This window comes from Myodes glareolus, chromosome 22 (genome assembly GCF_982192425.1).
Source record: "Myodes glareolus chromosome 22, mMyoGla1.1, whole genome shotgun sequence".
Taxonomy (NCBI): domain Eukaryota; kingdom Metazoa; phylum Chordata; class Mammalia; order Rodentia; family Cricetidae; genus Myodes; species Myodes glareolus.
In genome coordinates this window covers 35,327,766-35,340,478 of record NC_142047.1, presented here as the reverse complement: position 1 = coordinate 35,340,478, position 12,713 = coordinate 35,327,766, and the positions used below count along the sequence as shown (strand labels likewise).

The following is a 12,713-nucleotide window of genomic DNA, read 5'->3' as shown; positions in this document are numbered from 1 at the left end:
GTGTTTCTCACATGGTGTAGGGAGTTTACATCAAAGGAGTATTGGTGGCCTCCTATCCTGCTTCCTGCCTCTAGCCTGGGAATCAGAAGGTCTGAATCCAGGCTTATGCTGGGAAGTCTTCCTCATCCTTAGAGTGGTATAAGAGACTGACCACCTATTGATTTCCTGTTTTTAGACTTTCTACTGCTATTTCTTGGTGCCGGAGCCTGAACTTTCCTCAGAGTCCCTGCTATGCTGCTGTCTGTCTGTGTTGTCCATGGTGTTAATGACTTTTAATAAGCTGCATACAGCCAACAATCCATCTCAGGGCTCTCTTGAACTTGCATCAGAGACCTTTCAAGGGTTCTAAGCAGAGGTTACAAAAAGGGGTGGCAGCCAGGGTTCCTCAAGGACTGTCATCCGATAGGTGTTAAGTCTCAATGAAATATGGGACAAATGGCTGAGGTGCCTATTGACATCAAATTGGACGCTGACTGTAGACTTTCCTAGAACCTATTACCACCCAATCAAGAGTCCTGGCATCTCAGCATTTCTCATCATCCCCCCCGCCCCATGTCCCCTACCCTAAATCTTTCCAGCCCATGGGCTTGTTTCCCTTCCCTCAGCTTCTCTTTCCTATAAAAACTCAGCCATTTTTAGCTCCTCTCTGTCCGTTTGTCCCCTCTCTTTCTTGCTCTCCCTCACTCCCTCTCCTTTCGTGGCCTGGTCTGGAACCTTCCAGATGCCTCTGGTGGTGCCCTTCTTTTCATCTACAATAAAAACCTCTTCAACCGCACCCAGAAGCAGTCATATCCTCCTTTTCATTCTTCAGGCAGAAGGAAGGAAAGTTTTAGGAGAGGTTTTTTCTTTTTCTTTTTCTTTTGAAGATCTATTTATGTATTTTCTGTATATGAGTGTTCGGTCTGCACGTACTTCTGCACACCAGAAGTGGGCATCAGATTCCATGATAAATGGTTGTGAGACACATGTAGTTGCTGGGAATTGAACTCAGGACCTCTGGAAGAGCAGCAAGTGCTCTTAGTCTCTGAGCCATCTCTCCAGCCCAGTCATTACAAATTTTGCACTTAGTAGAATAACCTGATCACGTTACAAAATTTCACACTTTGCAGAATGTCACAATCAATTTATAAAACAAACATGCAAACAATCCACCAATCTCATGATATTTTCAGTGCTTTTGGGTGGGGTACAGAGTGCACGTGGCAGGTGCTGCAGTTGGACTCCGAGGCAGCTGGCCGGGGATTGACGTGCAGACCTGGGCAGAGGGTTCAGATGCTATCTATGCATTTCCAGAGTCCCACTGAGTGGATGAGAGTGAGGATTTGAGTGTCTGACCCAGGACATCTGGCTAGAAGAAACGACTGGGAAGCAGTGTGTGGTATCATGGACAAGAAGATCGTGGTTACCATATTTTGGGGTACAGCCTGTTCCCCAACAAATTAGGTTTAGCGACACAACTCAATAAAATGATAAATGGAGCCAAATTAATAGTGGAAAGCAGAAGATTCATTCAAAGTGAATAAAAGATCTGTTTTACTTTATGTTTTTGCCTGCATGCATGTATATCACACACATGCCTGTTGGATCCCCAAGAACTGGGGTTACAGGTGTTTAGGGCCACCACGTGGGTGCTGGGAATAGAACTCCCTCCTTCGGCCAGTGATCCTAGTTACTGAGCCATCCCTTCTGCCACCCAGGATAGGGTTTAAATCTTAAAATTCCAAGTCTCTCTTTGAACGTCATCTCACCAGTTGTAAATTTTTCTCCAAGAGAAAAGAGCATCCTCCTTTGGATGCTCCAACCATTCCCTCTTCAAGAAGGGCATTCCTGGAGAAAATAATGATTTCTTGGGTCCCATTTTTTAAAAAAAAGTCTGATAGCCTAAGAGAGAGCACAGCTGTCTCTTTAGGATATATTTATTCCTGCCAGACAGGTCAGTTAGAGGGTCCAGTGGAATATAAAATCAGGGCTGAGCCTGAGCGCCAGCCCTACTAGAGAAAAAGATAACCTAAAAGGAGATAGAGGAGGAGCGACCAGAGGGAGAGGAGACGGGCAGGAGGCTGTAGCTTTCCCAAGAGGGATGTCAGCAGGGTCGGGCGATACCAGCACAAAGCTCTGGGGTGGCTAAGGGAGCAAGAAGTGGTCGAAGTGGATCTGAGCTAACCGGCAGAGCACAGGTCCCGAGTGTGTTTTTCTTTCTTCCTGGATTCCACAGGCTGAAGGCCGGCCGCCAAACAGGAAGGCGGTCTAGAGGTCTTTGTGTGAACTGAGGTCCCATTGGGTGTGGAGTCCCCAACAAAGGCCGAGAAGGAAACGGAGTGTGGGGACCCTCGAGAGCTCCACGCCGCAGCATCCCCACCGGCTTCCAGTGACTGCGTGCGGAGTCCCGGAGTGGCCATCCCAGGAGTGGGCGACCGGACGCGAGTCACAGTCCGTGGGAGACCCCGGCGTGGCCCGTGGATCGCCTAGGGCCCCGGCGCGCTCTGGTGCCCGGAAGCAACTCCGCCTGGGGGCCCCCCGCTCCGAGCCGGGTCCCCAGGCGGCGCGCGCTGTCGCGATTCGGTGCGAGTGACGTGGCGTGGGCGGGGCTTGAGCGGCAGCGGCGGCAGCGCGACCGAGCATCCTGGCAGCGCCGGGGCACCGGGAGCTGACTGGCGGGGGTGAGAAGGTGAGGAGCTGGCTCCGGTTCGGCCCGGGGCTGGTTCCGTTTCGGTCCGGGACGTCTCGTGTGCGGTCGAGCGCTCTATTTGGCCGCCGTCGCCGCGTGCTGGATGCGGGCCGGAAACCGCGTGGGGCGGAGTGCGCGGGAGAGACGCCGCGGCTGAGAGGAGGACGCCGGGAGCGTGGAGCCCTGAGTGGACGGTGGTGTGAGGAAGACGCACGCGCAGCCAGGGAGCTAGCGGGCGCGCGTGCGTGCGTGTGTGAGTGAGAGAGAGAGACCCTAGATGGTTTTGTGAGTGTGCAAGACCCTAAATGTGAGGGGGACTGTGTGTGAAAGAGAAAACTGCGAGGCAGAGAGTGTAACGGTGACCCTGTGTGCGTGACGGAAAAATCCCAGAGTGTGAGGAGGAAAACTGTGGGCGTGAGGGCGCCTCGAGAGTGTGCGGCACTGAATGTGAGAGGGACTGGCTCCTTCGCAGTCCGTGGCCGTGTGAGGGATTCCCCTGGAGCAGAGACTGCGAGGGAGAAGCTGTTGTGCGGGAGCCCGCGAGTGTGAGGAGGGCAGAGACAGCTGGGCGGTGTGCGAATGCCGGAATGCAGCTTCTTGGCGCTGTTGAAACCTCTGACTCGTGTTGGGACTCAGAGTGCTGAGGGATTGGCGTTCGGGAACACGGTGCTCTGGCCGGGGCGCTTCTGAGTCTCTCGAGTTTGTCATCTCCTTTGACCATCTCATGTCACAAATGTCCAGAAATATTTGTGAAACATTCTGAAAATTCTGTGCTGAGCACTAAGTCCAAAGGCTTGTCCGCGTGTTGTGTAATGGGCCAGTATAAATAGAAATCAGCATCTAATTTAACAAGTCTCGGGGAAACCAGTCGTAAACACGGGGCTTACGTGTGGGAAAGAATTCCGCCTTTGCTGTAAATGAGGGGGAAACCTCAGGCTTGGGCAGCTGATCTAACCCGCTGTGTAGCAGGATGCTCAGCTGTTTGGCGCCTGATTTCTGAGAGCTGCTCCTGGATTTGAAGACTTAGCAGGAGCAGACTTGAAGCTGTTGCTTTCTGAGGTCATTTTTTTTTTTTTTAACCTCTTTACCTGGTGAGGCCCTTCAGGAAGCTGCCCAGGCTTCGTACTTCGTTAAGGCTCCATTGTGGTTTCATACAGACGGCTTTTGCTTCCCGCCTTTGGTCGTAGGCTGTTTCCTTGAGTTATATTTGGTTTTCCTTCCTCGGCAAATGTAAAGAAAAGTCACAACCCTAATGGGGATATAGGACCTCAGACAGTACTTGCATACTATATGTAAATCTTTGGGTTTCATCCCTAGCTCCTCCTCAAACGAGAGAAAAAGAAAAACAGGAAGACCGACAAAGACAGAAAACCTTGAGAACCTGATTTTTTTTCCTTCACCCTCTTCCTTTATCTGGATTTTTTTTTTTAATGTGACTGATCTTGGAGTATCTCGATAGAGGAATTTTCTGACTTATGCATTCTTGCTGTAATCTCTAGAATGTGGAGATGTTTCTACAACAATTATGTTCATGATGCTCTTAGGACCTGGGACTCTGGAGCAATAGATCCCTAGTGACTTGAGATGACCAGGGTAGTCTCTGACACCAAATTTCTGCTGATCGTGTCTGTCATACCCTCTATGTGATAGAGGAAATAAGGGGCGTGTAAAATTTAGATTTTACAAGAGGAAATATTCTGATGCTTTCTGTAAGTTATTATTTTTTGATAAGTAACTAAGAACTGATTCTTTGTTACAGAGATTGAATGACCAAAACAAAGAAGTGAAATTAACCCTTGCTGTAAGCATTCATTTTCTTCTTGGTACCTGACTGCTGCTTTGTGGTGAAATAACTTTAAAAAAGCTTGGATCCTCACTGATTTCGTGACAGGTGAATATTACTATTCTGTTCTTGGTTTTTCTTTCTCTCTCTCTCTCTCTCTCTCTCTCTCTCTCTTTTTGGTAATCTATGAAAAAGAACCTGTAGTTATTTGCATACTTTGTGATTATGATGCTAATGAAAAGGCTTAAGAGGCCAGCCTGGTCTACAAAGAAGGTTCCAGGACAGCCAGGATGACACAGAGAAACCCTGTCTCCAAAAACAAAACAAAAATCATAGTGTTATAAAACATCATAACACATGTAACTTGTTTTGTAAATGAATTATGTCTTTATGTCTTTTTAATTTTTTTTCAAGACATGGTTTCAGTGTTGCTTAGGCTGGCCTCAAACTGTAAATGAGAGGACTTTTAGCCTCTCAAATGCTGGGATTTTAGGTCTGAACTACAGTGCCTACGTTTTTGTTTGTTTGTTTTTTGGTTTTAGTGTTGTGGGTTTTGTTTTTTTTGTTTGTTTTTTTTTTTTGTTTTTTATTTTTTGAGATAGGGTTTCTCTGTGTTGCCCTGACTATCCTGGACCTCACTCTGTAGAACAGGCTGGCCTTAAACTCACTGAAAACTGCCTGCCTCTGCCTCCTGAATGCTGGGATTAAAGGCATGGTGGCTTGGCAGAACTATGAGTATTTTAGCCATTGTGATTGGAAGGTAAATTATATCTCAGTTACTTGATATTCTTCATAAGACAATAAACATCATTTCATCATTTTTGTTACTTGAAAAAGAGTTACAATAAATATATCTACAACTTTCTTTGTGATTGCATTTTTATATTGATTTACTTTTTTCTCAGAAATTGCATATGATAGTTTTCTTGTTAAATTTTCCTGAAGAAATTTTAGGAATCTATTAAACTCCTTCCCTACCTGCTGCAGGATTCTGGAGAATAGGATGAATCCTGCTAGAAACTGCTGTGTTTTTTCCACTTTTCATATCAGTGCTGGGGATTGAATCCATGGTCTCAAGCCTTAACCCTGTTAAGTACACATTCTCCCCATTGAGTCTCACCCTCAGCCCCTGGACGTGTCTTTTGATTTTAGAGATGTCAGCATCTTAGAGATTGAAACTAGTAACTATGTATGATCTATACTGATTTATTTTATCTACTGTATAAAAATTAACAGCAAATCCCAGCACTCGGGAGGCAGAGGCAGGTGGATCTCTGTGAGTTCGAGGCCAGCCTGGTCTACAAGAGCTAGTTCCAGGACAGACTCCAAAGCTACAGAGAAGCCCTGTCTCAAAACCAAAAAAAAAAAAAAAAAAAAAAAGAATTGACGGTAATCAACTCAGATAGGTGATTTGGTAGAATTTTGATAACCCACTTCATTTTTTTTATTTTTTATTTTTTTTATTCAAGACAGGGTTTTCCTGTGTAGCTTTGGAGCCTGTCCTGGAACTAGCTCTTCTAGATCAGGTTGGCCTTGAACTCACAGAGATCTGCCTGTCTCTGCCTCTGGAATTAAAGGCATGTGCCACCACTGCCTAGCTAATAGCCTACTTCTAATACCAGGCTTAATATTGGCTTAAGATGGGCCCCTTAAGCCAGCATTTTCCATCCCATTGTTTTCAGAGGTTCTACAGATCTCTGTGAGGAATGGGATAGGTAATACTTGTCACATAGGTATGGGGTCCTTTTTTGGGCATCTATGGTACTGTGGAACTGATTAAATGCAAATGAATTAAAAACTTTTGTCATTATTTATATTCCTTCATCTTTTTGCTTTGTTTTACTTATGTGTGCTTTTTAAATTCCATTTATTTTTTATGTGTATGTGAGTGTGGGCACATCAGAGCCATGGAATGCATTTATAGGTCAGAGGGCAACTTTAGGGAGTTGGCTTTCACCTTCCACCTTGTTGAGGCAAAATCTCTCTTGCTGATTGTTACTGTTAGCTTACTCCAGGCTATCTGGCCCACAAGTTTCCTGCTGGTTTGCCTGTCTCAGCCTCCCCTCTGGCCATCCAGTGCTGGGATTACAGATGTGCATCTGGCCTTTTCATGGGCTCCAGGGATTGAACTTGGTTCATAAGGTTTGTGCAAGTGCTGTTTACTTGCTAAGCCATTTTTCTGGGCTCATAATTATTTAGCACTATTTTATGTGCATTGGTGTGAAGATGATAGGTCCCCTGGAACTGGAGTTACAGACAGTTGAAAGCTACCATGTGGGTGCTGGAAGTTGAACCCAGGTCCTCTGGAAGAACAGCCAGTGCTCTTAACTGCTGAGCCATCTCTCCAGCTCTCTCTCTGTCTTTTTTTCTCTCTGTCTCTCTCTCTCGCTTTCTGGTTTTTCGAGACAGGGTTTCTCTATAGCTTTGGAGCCTGTCCTGGCACTTGCTCTGTTGACCATACTAGTCTTGAATTAACAGAGATCCACCTGCCTCTGCCTGTCGAGTGCTGGTATTAAAGGCGTGCGCCATCACTACCCAGCTTTTTCTTTCTTTTTTGAAACAGACTTTCATGTAGCCTAGGTTAAAGTCTTGTGTAGCCTAGACTGGCCTTGAACTCTGATACACAGTGGCAGGTAAACTGTTCTGATTATGTTGCCTTAACTTGTTGGGAGCTCCTCAGATTATAGACATGGACATCTGTACTGGCTTTATGTGATACTGGAGAACAAACCAGGGCTTTGTGTGTACTAGGCAAATACTCTATCAGCAGAGCTATATCCCCGCCTGTCTGGGTTCTTTTGTTTTTTTTTCTCAGTAACTTATTTATGTCTTTATAGTTAGAGTGATTTCCTATAGTTTGCATATTGAGATTTGCTTTGTAGTCAATCTAACACTGTTAACATCTTTTACTTGGTGTATTTAGATCATTTATATTAAATATAGTTATATAACTTGCTTAAAGCCCGCTATTTTAGATAGACTTGATGCATGCCTATAGTCCCAGGACTCAGGACTCCTGCAGAGGTGGGAAGATACAAGTTTGAGGCCAGCCTGGTGTATCGACATACGCCATCACACTCAGCTCTCTACTGTTGGCCTATTATTTATACTTCTTTAATATTTTTTAATTGTTGCACTAATTTTATAGTGTAAATCTTTTATTACTGGCCTCCAGGGGATAGGGCCATAATTATATGTCTGGCAAGTTCTCTACCACTGAGCTATACTTTAGCCTCATGAGTCTTTAATTACAGTCTACCCTTAAATAAGATATTCCTTCACTATAATGGAAGAACTTTATACAGTATTCTCTCAATTTTTGCCTCCTATTCTTTTGATAGTATTGTCAGGCATTTTTTTTTTCCTTTGTGCTATAAACCCACACTACATTACTGCAGTTTTTGCTTCTGGCTTCATTTATAGTCTAAAAAAGTTTAAAATAGTCTCCCTCCCCTTACTTACTTCATACTATTGTCCTACAGCTTTTATATATTTTACCGCTTTATTTTCTGTATTCTGACTCATGATTTTCTACATTTGTTCCTCTACATTGTTGAGTTTAGAGCCTTTTAATCTATTAATCACAATTATTTTAGTCTCGCTTTTTGGTAGGCCTAGGATTGAACTCAGGGTCTGATGCAAGCACCCAGCCACTGAGCTATATTCCCAAACTCACTGTAGTCATTGTATGTGTTGCTTTTTGTGTGTATGTGTGTGTAAGTTAATGGTCACCTTTTGGGTTTTTTGTGAGAGAGAGTATGTTAAATACTAGCTGACCTGGTACTCACAGAGGTCCTCCTGCCTCTACCTCCTGAGTGCTGGCAGGTGCTACTAACCACTATGCCTAACCACGTTATGTTTTTGAGAAAGTACCTCTCATGATTATATAGGAAACACTGAGCTGTCTCAGTACTCCCCATCCCTTCAATTTTTGTTCTTCTTTCTCTCTCTCTCTCTCTCTCTCTCTCTCTCTCTCTGTCTGTCTCTCTCTGTCTCTCTCTCTATTTATTTTTGGTTCTTTGAGACAGGGTTTCTCTGTGTAGCTTTGGAGCCTGTCTTGGAACTCACTCTGTAGACCAGGCTGCCCTCAAATTCATAGAGGTATGCCTACTCCTGCTTCCTGCGTGCTGGGATTAAAATTGTGCATCACCACTACCGCCTGAAATAAATTTTCTATTTATTTATTTATTTATTTTGGTTTTTTGAGACAGGTTTTCTCCGTGTGACTTTGGAACCTGTCCGGGAACTAGCTCTTGTAGACCAGACTGGCCTAAAACTCACAGAGATCCGCCTGCCTCTGCCTCCCGAGTGCTGGAAATAAAGGTGTGAGCCACCACTGCCCAACTTCTTTTTTTTTTTTTTTGAAATGAAGTATTGCTGTGTTACACAGACTGGCAGAGGCAGACTGGTCTTGAACTTCTGGGCTTAAGTGGTTGTCCTGTCTTAGGTCTCTAAGTAAGTAGCCAGGACCACAAGCAGCTGACTGCATCTGCCCATGCCCTCTCCCCCATCATAGTCATTTTAAACAGACTATTTGATGTTTCTCATCATGTTTATTATCTTGCCTCTTGATTGTGGGTTATTTTTCTTGCTGTTATTTTTCTTTCCTTATTTATAATTTGTTAGTGATTGCCATAACAATCTAACTAGTCTAACATAACATAACTAGTGATTGTTAGTTTATAGAACAGGAGAAATTTATTCTGAAAAATAGGTATGACTCTTTTGCAAGGTTGTTGGTAGAGGAGTTTGAACCAATCATAGAATTGTGTTGGGTTTTGGTGCTGCTATGGTGCCTTGGGTAGCCTTACCTTCACATTCCTCTGGTGTTTCTTTGTACTTGGGGTTGGTTTGCTTTCCTACAGGGAAGACTTTTTCTCAGAGTGTATTTTCTGTTCTCAACTTTAGCCCTTCTCAGTGTACAGTTTGCTATACTCTGGGTATTGTACTGACGTTGCTTTTTTCTGGGTGCAAACTCTTAGTGGGAATGGGAAGCAGGGAGGTTCTTTTCCTGGTGTAGCCTCAATTTCCTTGTGTCTGGGTGGGATTGATCTTTCTGGGTTATTTTGCCTGACACAGAGGTTATACTTCTCAGTGGTTTTTACCAGAATTTCCTGTCCCCTTCTCAAACACAAAAATTTTCTTTCTTTTTTTTTTTTTTGGTTTTTGAGACTGTGTACAAATTATCTTCTAATCTTTCTCAAGAATCTGACCTGATTTTATCACCTCCTCTTCATCTTCAATTTTTTTTTTATTACGTTTATATTTATTTGTGTATGTGCATAAATGCATGTGTGTAAAGGTCAAAGACAACTTGTGGTAGGTGGTTCTCTCTACCATGTGGGTTGTGGGGGTCAAATTCAGGTCATCAGGCTTGGTGACAGTGACAGTGTCTTTAACCACTGAGCCATCTCTCTGACCCAGGCCTTTATATTTTATTGAGGAGTTTTATGTTGTTTAGTGTAATACTCATAGGTCAGTGAGGCTTTTGGGGAGAACAGCTGAAGGTTAGAGAATGTTGAGGTACAGCTAGCTGGTGAATTCTGGTTTTTGACTGGAATTTCTGATCTCAATTCTTTCTTATTTCCATGCTGCCTTATCATACTGTTGTTTTGTTCTGAGGACATGATCCATGCCCTTGTTGACTCTGTTCACTGCTGTGTCTTTACATGTAATCCTAGCGGATGAGGTGCTTGACTGGTTTCTAGAGGAATGTGAAATGGGAGTTAGATTTAGAGGAAAGGTAAGGAATGGCCTTGGGGTTTTGTAGCCAAGCAAGGCAGGAATTTAGCCATCTGTCCTCAGGGAGTTTGCTGTAGTTAGTTCACAGTTTTGCTCTTGTGTTAAAATAAGATAGTGGTTTTAATTACCTTAGCTAAGGACAGGCTCATAGTGATAATTGCATTTGGTTATTGAGTGAAGAAAAGAGCTGTCTTCTTAGCTGAAGGAGAGGAGTCCTTCCTAAACTAATTCAGGTGCTGGGACAGCAATTCTAGGCAAGAGGTTTTCTGGGGCTGTGACTGATTGTAGCACATTCTTCCAGAACAAGCCACTGGAGGGTTTGTCTAGTGTATCAGACCCATTGAATAAAGCCACATCAGACACACTAGTGCCAAACTGTACAAGTACACAAGGGATACCTGGTAACCCTCACTCTCATCTAAGTTCTGATGGACTAGAGGACGCTGGAGTAGCCTTTAGGGCCAGGCTTTTCTGCCTGTTTGTATGCTGACTATCTAGACCCCGGAGGTCTCTGTGTACCTCACTCTTACATGAGCATGGACTCCTGGCTGTTTGCTGGATTTGTTCCCATGGAAACCTGGACTCACTTGACATTCATGTGAAACAAATATGCTTCCACATGCTTGCATAGGGAAACGTGCATAGAGCTTAGTTCCAAGAATGAAGTGTTCTGAAAGTCTGGTCTTATTAAAGTAGAGGTAGCCTGGCTCTACTCTTCTCATGCCCAAGACAAGTTTTTTAACTTGGGCCGAGGTCCAGACTCTCGGAATGACTGGGACAAGTAGAACAAGAGTTTTGAGTGGGGTCTGTGGAAGTATGAATTTTCCCTGTTTCCCAGGATTTTCACACTCAAATGATCTTGGGTTCCTTTGCTTTAAGTCCTGTGAAGCCAGGCTCTGATATAGACATTTTGTTTTATTTTTGTTCTGCCCTTCAGCCCCATGCTTTTTTCTTTCTTTAGGTGAGGGTTACTAAGTAGTAACCTTTGATCTCCCCGCTTCAACCTCCCAAGTACTGGAATTACAGGTGTGAGCCACTGCCACTCTGCCAAGTTTTACATCTTTGTTGGGGAGAGGAGAGGATTTTAGAAAGCTGAAGTATTGATTCTAGTCTTTTTTTATTTTTTAACTTTTATTCTTCTCTTATATATTACATTGACCATTATTTCCCCTCCCTCTATTCCACCCAGTCCCTTTCCCTTAAAAAAAAAGAGAAAAAAAGCAACCCTACCAGGGATATTCACAAAACATGGCTTAACAAGGTACCATAAAACTGGGCACAAATCCTTTTATCACAGCTAAACATGGCAACCAAGTAGGAAATAAACGATCCCAAGAACAGGCAAAAGAGTCAGAGACACCCCCCACTCCTGTTGTTGGGAGTTCTACAAGTCACTAAGCCACACAACCATAACATGCAGGAGACCTAGCTCAGACCCATACAGGGTCTGTGTTTGTCACTTCAGTCTCTGTGACCCCCTATGAGCCCTGCTTAGTTGATTCTATGGCCTGTGTTCTCCTGTTGTCCTTGAACTCTCTGGCTCCTACAGTCCCTCCTGTTCTTCAGGGTTCCCCTGGCTCTGCCTAGTGTTTGCCTGTGGGTCTGCATTTGCTCCCATTGGTTGCTGGACGATGCCTTTCTGACAGTTGGGCTATGCACCTGTCTACGAGTATGATCTATTCTTACCTTTAGAAGTTATCCTGTGACCTTTAAGGAATAGTTCCTGGATGGCAATTTTATGGCCCACTACATTCCTTTTCCCAAAGGTGAGTTAGGACTATTGTTTCTGACCTGTGATTAGCTCAGGAATTAAGGAATGGAGGCCAGCTTGGATAGAGTCAGGAGATTGCCTGTCTTCTTTTGAGACAGCCTTCTTAGATAAGGCAGCAGAATCTACTCTCTTGGGTTGGTCCAAAGGGAACAAATGTGTACACACATGCCATCTCATCATGATGCTTTCCGACGCTGGGTCTGTAACTAAGGAGGCTGTGACTTTGGGTAGGTGACAAGACTCCTAGGAATTGTTTTGGGAGAATCACTTTGTAGCCTAGATGGTGGTAAGGAGCACACTGAAGAGGAAAGTGAATAAGCCAATGGCAAGTTAGCTCCAAGTTAGGGTGCCCCTGGATGTCCCTTTCCCCTTCTCTCTTATAATCTTATAATCTCTTAGATTCTTTCTTTCTTTCTTTCTTTCTTTATTATTTATACAATATTCTGTCTGTGTGTATGCCTCCAGGCCAGAAGAGGGCACCAGACCCCATTACAGATGGTTGTGAGCCACCATGTGGTTTCTGGGAATTGTAGATTCTTTTTTTAAAAAGGGTTTATTTATTTTTAATGTACATTGGGGTTTTACCTATATGTTTTCTGTGTGAGGATGTCAGATCCTCTGGAACTGGAGTTACAGACAGTTGTGAGCTGCCATGTGGGTGCTGGGAATTGAACCCGTGTCCTTTGGAAGAGCAGCCAGTGCTGGTAACCACTGAGTCAGCTCTTCAGCCCCATCTCTTGGATTGTTGA

At 44.1% G+C, this 12,713-nt stretch overlaps 2 protein-coding genes across 4 annotated transcripts in view; one reads left to right on the top strand and one right to left on the bottom strand.

The window, feature by feature from the left end:
* Positions 1-1,108: 1,108 nt before the first annotated feature.
* Positions 1,109-3,376, bottom strand: LOC146890144 (uncharacterized). The gene is made up of 3 exons (XM_087900317.1): positions 3,093-3,376; positions 2,165-2,851; positions 1,109-1,827 (listed from the first exon to the last, which is right to left on the bottom strand). The coding sequence occupies exons 1-2, from the start codon at positions 3,374-3,376 to the stop codon at positions 2,248-2,250; spliced, it is 888 nt and encodes a 295-aa protein (XP_087756443.1). The 3' UTR covers positions 1,109-1,827; positions 2,165-2,247.
* Slc7a6 (solute carrier family 7 member 6) overlaps positions 2,584-12,713 on the top strand; it is a 29,642-nt gene continuing 19,512 nt past the window's right edge. Inside the window, exons 1-2 of one of the 3 annotated variants that reach the window (XM_085681644.2) lie at positions 2,584-2,668; positions 4,428-4,559. The gene's annotated coding sequence lies outside the window, so the exon portion shown is untranslated. Of the gene's footprint in view, positions 2,669-2,819; positions 2,922-4,427; positions 4,560-12,713 lie in introns of those variants that run through there. The other 2 variants (XM_087900221.1, XM_048437031.3) reach the window with 2 other exon arrangements.